Here is a 6988-nt window from a genome sequence, read left to right as displayed (position 1 = left end):
CAATATAGAAAACTAAGAGATCCCAGTTCTTCTCTCTCCCCAAACATTTAATAAGTCCCCGCTGCCCCATTTCTTCTCTCTTCCACATCGTCTGCCAAACCCCATTTTCTCTGAAATATTTTCTCCTACTAAGAAAGTGCATGGTATACAACAATATAAATTCACACTGGTCAGAAAAACAGCTCTCAGTTAAAAAAGATACTGTCTGAATTTTCTCTAGCCAGGATTGGGTATATTGTACATTCTTGCCAGCCACTCATGGGAGATGATGAGGTATGGAGAAGGTTTGTCCCACTGTAAGGATTTCTTCCCACCGCTGTTCTCTCTGGTGACTTTTACACGAAGCTGTGTGAACACACAAGTCTCTTTGCGACTTAAATGAGCATACTGAGCCAACCTAGCTATGAATCACTCTGAATGCTTTCCTCCTCCAACATCTTATTGTACACATTACACCTGCACAAAAGCCACTCAAATGGTGGTCATGTGGACACCTGGGTCATCTAGTGATCTCCAAATCTGCTCAGGTTTGATTTAGTCACACAGTGGCTTTCTACTGTGTACCCCCAAATGGATGATCTGGTGAATGGGAACTCCACTTATAACTGCAGTTCAGGACACTTTCTTAGTTGGTTACACGTGGTCAGATGTCCAATCTCTACTAGGGACTAAAAGCGCAATCCTTTGCTGCAGGCAGCATGACCCTATTCCAAAATTGTAGGCACCAGCTCTTTAAGCATCTCTTTAAACCACAGGACTTGCCAACACACCTGGTCTGCACAGCAGAGCAGACTACCACACCCTGCTTCAGAACACCTTCTCCAGACCTCACCTAAAACTGAACGTCATCTGAGTCAATTGATGAAGGGGTCAGAGAAGATTTACAAATGTGACATATTTTGCCTCCAAAAACTAAAAATAGTTCACTAAATAATGTATCTCTTATGGAATAAAGCTACAAGGTACAATAGATTGTTCTTACATGTAGAGGAAATACCCTGCCATGTCCCAGACCATCTAAAGATGTAACAGGCTCCTGCTCTCTAACTCTGTATTAATTATTTTTGTTAAACTACAACCAACCACAAATTCTCAGTGGCTGGAACGATTAATTCTATGTGTCAATATGTGTCATAAAGGGTCCTGATTAAACATGATCTCAGGGTGTGCCTAGGGAGGTGTTTGTGGATGAGAGTAGCATTTGAGTAGACTGTCCTTCCTAGTGTGGGTGAGCATCACCTGATCCACTGAGGACCAGTGTCTCCTCAGACAAAGGAAGAAATTTCTCTATTACTACTGCCTTTTGCTTCCACAAGATATCACACTAACCCTTTTCATTCATCACCTAATGTGGCCAAGGTCTAGTGAGCAAGAAGTAGCAGTTGCTCTACATTTACTGGTGAGACAGTTATGTGTCAGAGGGTAGGAAAAAGTCCAATTGTAGTTTGAGGGTCTTCTAGATCAGCAAAATTCCAGTGCAGTGGCATGGGGCATGTCAAGATATTCCTTCTAAAGTGACGGTTTAATGGTTGCATCTGGCTCTTCATAAGTCTAAGAAAGAAGCCGCAAAATGGGAAGAACAAAAGCCACTAGCAGGCAACCTGAGCCATCGATGGAGAGAACATCACAAGAAGAGAACTTTCCAGAATCCAACCAAAACTATAGGGGGAGGGTGTGTTTATCTTCCTATTCAATAAAGTTCAAATTTGGCACGATAAAGAAATTCAAAGAATTTCTCAGCTTCTGCACTCTTGGAATGGCCTCAGATTGGAGGGACCCACATTTTCCCTATATGGACCCTGACTTTGTCCTAAGACACCGTGGAGTCTGGGCCCTCAGTTTCCTTTGCAGCCCTGATGTCCTTCTGAATCACTGCAGTGTCCGTGGCTGCAGAAGTGAATACGCTGAATGTTTTTCAGAGAGGTCCTTTGGCTTTCAGAACACGCCTTAACTTGTCTATTAGTTGCCCTGAGGTCATCAATTTCTTTTATCAAAACTATCATCTCTGTCAGTAACGCCATATCACAGACCTAATTATCTTTGCTCCCATGCTACTCTAGTGTAGCATGTTCTTGTAATGCATTATTGTCCACCTGCATTTCATCCATTTAAACAGCTAGAAATTTTAATAATAATGATGCTATTAAATGCCACTTGCCAGTAACTCTACACTTAGAAGTGTTTGCCTAATTTGTCCAGCAGATTCCCACACTCAGTTCTATCCATCCCGCTGTCTGGTTCTAATTCTTTCTTGAGGACACACATCATCCGATCAGACCAGGTAATCCTCTGGGAGCTAAAGGCAATCCTGTTGTCCTGTCCTGATGCAACAGTGTTTGTTCAGCAGGGCCTGTGATCTCCCCAACATGTTTACTGGAACATCCAGGCTCAATCTAGCTGCCATCTTCCCTCTGCAGCCTCCAGAATGAGTGACAGCCCTCTTCATGGTACTCAGGCAAGTCAAAATATGATCTCCTTTCTTGGGAACCCCTCAACTTCCACTGAGCTAGCATCCTGTTTTTGTCCAGCACTCCCCAGCCACCTATCTCCCAGGCTAACTTCCCCCTGTTGCAATGACTGCTCACAATGAGAGATACACACGAGAAGGCATGCATTTTTGTGGGAAGCATATTCCAGAAGGAGGAAGGAGTTACTTCTGGAGGAGATAAGTTTGGGGATCCTCAACTTCAGAGTAGCTTGATGTGTTTGTAATGTTTGCATTCTTAATTCACCCTCATTTTGTTAGAATTGGGTATTTTCACAGAAAGCTTCAGGCAGCACTTTTGATCATTTTGACAGGCTAAGCACTGAATTTGGTATTCTCTGCAGGCATTTCTGAACATGCCATGGTAAAGCGTGCATGGGCTCCAGGACTCTGGGCTCTTGCCATAGTAGGAGCTGGACAGGTCCCCTGGGAGACACAACCATGTTTAGCTTCCATGCAGCAGCGATGATAGGAATGGGGAAGCACCCCAAACATCACTCTACCCCATCAGTGTTTCAGATTTTCCTGCCCACATATTTATTAGATAAAAGTCATTTATCTATTCATTCATTCAATAAACATTTCCTGAAAACTCTTATGTGCAGAGCACTTAGTTCAACACCAGGAATATAAACATTTAAAAGAGAGAGCCTTGACTGTCAGTTTCATTTCATCTGTATGTGTCTGGAGTGATGAAAGGGGGAAATGACTTTGATTATCCTAGAATAGTTTGTCCAGGACGGTTTCTGCCCATAAATTCTACTAGTTACTAAGAAAGCAACACAAGGTACAACCATTGAAGCATTGAACGCTCGCTGCCTTTTTAGTTATTTTTGGGATGTGTGTGTGGCTTGTTTTTTAAAACCCACCTGTGGTTTCCATCAGGATTCCAATGTGGGAACTGAGCTCTACTGAGCATGAGAACAAATGTCTCATGTACAGATGATGAAATAAGGTGAGAAATAAGGAGTAAGAGAAAGTGAAGTAGGAAGAAAATGGGTAGGGAAGGCAAAGGGGAGAAGGGAGATGAAGGAGAAGGAGAGGAAGAGAAATCGCCAGGCCTGGTGACTGAACACAACCCCATAGAAAGAGACAACCTGGGCTTTCTGTGGGGCTGAGCTGAGGACACTCCGTGTCAGGGGACATAGAGGGACACTCCAGCCTCAGGATTTCATTTCTCCACACTGCTAATGGGCTGTTTTCCTCTAGTGCTCTTGACAACCACACTCAAGATATTTTTAACAATTTGAAATTATTGCTGGATATTTTGTGTTATCCAGTGCTACAGTGATGCTGTGGTGAGTTCAGCTATCTTATCCCAGTTTAATCACCCCAAGCCCAGTCTAAGATAAACCTGCCCAAGATAAACCCTCATAAGCCTGAGTCTTAATCCTCCTTCATTTTGTTAGAATTGGGTGAATTGGGCGTCTACTTGAAATAAACACCTGACTTCAACTCCCAGCCCTATCTCCTGATAGCCATTTCATGGCTCGATTATAAAACATAACATTAGCCAACCTACCCAACCCCAATCACAGCATCAACCCCAAACACAGCCCAACTATAAACTTTGTTCTACTCTAACTCCCAGTTCTACCCAACTTCATCCCCAAATCCATTCAACAAATATATCATTTTCTTACCATGCTATACCAAAACATTAGGGCACCCCATCTCTATAAATATAACTGCTCATCCTCTCTGCACCCCCACTTATTTTTCCAATATTATTTTATCTCTAGGTAATCTCTAAGTCCTATCCCATCCCCACCACGACCCACTCTCCAAACTCCAAATTCCCATTGATTTCTCTGTTAGCTTCCCCACCTGGGATCCAGTCTCTCTTACTTAACCCATAAATCAAGCTCTCATCCCAATGACAGTACAAACTAAAGTGCTTCATGTGCCAAAACTCCATAATCCAGGCCTCCCTAGTGGTGCAGGGGTTAAAGTCTCAGCACTGTCAAGCTACTGCCAGCCACTGTAGCATGAGTTCAATCCTCAGCCAGGGAGCTGGCCTACTTGCTCCCCTCCACATTATATTTCATAGATCTTGTTCTGCTCCCCACTCTGCCTCTGGTGAATCCTCTCACACACACACCCCGCACCTGTAGCCTACAGCCCAGATCTTATATGCATAAATAAAACAAATCTTTAAAAGTGAAAAACCATAATCCCAGGAACAATAGCCTCTTGACAGAGACAGGGGCTATCTTGACAGGAGGTGGACCTTGGCAGTAATGTCCACAACCTACCTGAGACCAGAAAAGACTTTAGGTGGCACCTATTATATGTAAGTAGGAGTCATCTCTGAAGCTACCAAGATAAAATACCATGTTCAAGACCCCAGAGCCTGTAAAGGGAGGCCTGTGTTATCGGAAGTCTTATGAACCAAGATGAGAAGGATGGAAATGACCATTAAATAGAGCTTCATGATGGACATGTCCCAAGAGAATGGAGGGCTGTGTTGTAGGGGACTGAACAGACTGTGTCTACCTTTATTAGCTGTGAAACCGGGCCAGAGTTGTGTGCAGTGAACTAAAAGGGATGAGACATAGCTGCGGTCATCCAGGCAGAAGGATCGCATGTATCATGTGTCTCCACTGGGACTCCACGTAAGTGTGGGAGAGAGGCCGGCAGTGTGATGTCCAGTGGACCTTCCTCCCTAGTAAAAACAAAGGCAAATTAGAGCCACTTGGTAATAACAGGAGATAAATTTGGATGAATGAATGACTCAAGCAAGCAGTGAGAACATGTATGCATAACTATAACACTTTTAACATTACTTATAACTAATTATAATGAATAATATTTTAAAACATTTGTCTTCACCCTTCTGACAGCAGAATTCTCCTTATCAGTAGCACTTACTGTAGTATCAGTCCTTTATTAGGCATCACGGGCTGCCTAAGGAGGAGGTTGAGAAGGAGGAAGAGAAACCAAAAAGGTGGGGAAGAGAAATGGAAGAGGCAGTGTAAATGGAGGAATACATTACATGAAGCGAAAGTAATGGCAACTTATGTTGACTTTGAATCTGCCAGGTGTCATAACATCTAAATGTTATGGTGTAGATAATACTGTGAAGTTAGGTCATATTTTCCACTTCACAGATGAGAAGAAAGTTCAAAGAGAATACGTAACATCCCTGGCCACACGTCTAATGAGGCAGAGCCTTAGATTCGAGACAGTATTTCTGGCAGCACCTGCCTTCGAGGCTTCATTTTTCTCTGAGTTGAAGAGCAGAAAATGAGAAGTGAGGCTTAAAATCAGAGACTGGCTACTGTTAAGACAGTAAATTCATTCTGAGAAATTCTGTGATCATTCTTTGAGAAGTGTGAGTGAAACTAACTTTTAGGGGAGGTCACATTGACTTTTCACTCCGAACAGTCATGCAGAAGGTGGATGGGTATGTCCAGTATTTTGCATGAAAGCCTGGAAGTGAGTGAAAAGATTCTTTCAAAAGTTTTGGAAGGATTTCCACACCTCACATGACAAAGTAGATGGAGTTGAACACAGATTAATGGAATTGTATTAACCCTCCCACTGTAAACAATTATTACACTGGAAAAAATTAGAGAAAGGGTAAACTGTTTCAGACATTGAATAAAATGCAGTGCAGAAATCAGAAGGCAACCTCTGAAATGAGAGAAAAATTTGCAAACCACATATCTGAGGAGCTAATATCCCAAATGTATAAAGAACTCACACAACTCAACAGCAAAGTAATAACCCAACTTACAGTTGTCAAAGGATCTGAAGAGATATTTTTTCAAAGAAAATACTCAAATTGCCAATAAATACATGAAAGATACTTAGTCACTAGGGAAATGTAAATTAAGACCATAATGAGAGACCACCTCACACTTATTTGAGTGGTATTATCAAAAAGATGAGAGATAACAAGTGATGGTGAGGATATGGCCAAGAGAGAACCCTTGTGCACTGTGAGAATCTAAATAGACACAGACACTCTGGAAAACAATATGGAGGTTCCTCAAAAAATTAAACATAGATCATGTACTAACATGATCTAACAATTCCACTTCTGGATATATATCTAAAGCGTGAAATCACGATCTCAAAGAAATACCTGCATCACCACATAAATTACTAACTATATTACTTACAATATCCAAGATATGAAAACAATCTAAGCATTCATCAACAGATGAATCACCAGTTTTATCTACAAGTAAGTTTCCTGTAATCACAAACCACAACATAGCTTTAAGTTAAAAGGCAAAATCCAGGAAATCATGAAAATATTATCAGTGATAGCTAATAGTAAAAAAAAATTGTGAATACATAGAGAAGCAGGAAAAATAGCTTACAAAGAAGAGAAAGCCAATCAATAGGTACAAAGCCAGAAGTGACAAAAATGATGGAATTAGCAAGTATTTTCAAGGGTGGCTAAAAATAAGTATAGTAGAATTTCAAGAAAGAATCTACTTCCAGTTATAGTAGTATGCGATTCTCTTCTGCATGAAACAAGTTTAAGAGTGA

General features: G+C 41.6%; 1 protein-coding gene across 1 annotated transcript; it reads right to left on the bottom strand.

The window, feature by feature from the left end:
• Positions 1 to 2723: 2723 nt before the first annotated feature.
• DEFB116 (defensin, beta 116) lies at positions 2724 to 4928 on the bottom strand. Its single transcript, XM_004686981.2, has 2 exons — positions 4867 to 4928; positions 2724 to 2916 (listed from the first exon to the last, which is right to left on the bottom strand). Exons 1-2 carry the CDS (start codon positions 4926 to 4928, stop codon positions 2724 to 2726), a joined length of 255 nt encoding a protein of 84 aa, XP_004687038.2.
• Between the last annotated feature and the right edge of the window lie 2060 nt (positions 4929 to 6988).

Source organism: Condylura cristata, unplaced genomic scaffold (genome assembly GCF_000260355.1).
Source record: "Condylura cristata isolate star-nosed mole 26May11 unplaced genomic scaffold, ConCri1.0 scaffold00022, whole genome shotgun sequence".
Lineage (NCBI taxonomy): Eukaryota > Metazoa > Chordata > Mammalia > Eulipotyphla > Talpidae > Condylura > Condylura cristata.
This window is presented reverse-complemented; position numbering and strand designations above follow the sequence as displayed.

Excerpts from the sequence above, each read along its gene's own strand:
- DEFB116 (XM_004686981.2), bottom strand. The coding sequence starts at position 4,928 with ATGTCCATCATGAAGCTCTATTTAATGGTCATTTCCATCCTTCTCATC. Across the intron at positions 2,917-4,866 it reads CTCATCTTGGTTCATAAGAC|CCCAGGGGACCTGTCCAGCT; the intron begins TTCCGATAACAC and ends ATGGTTGTGTCT.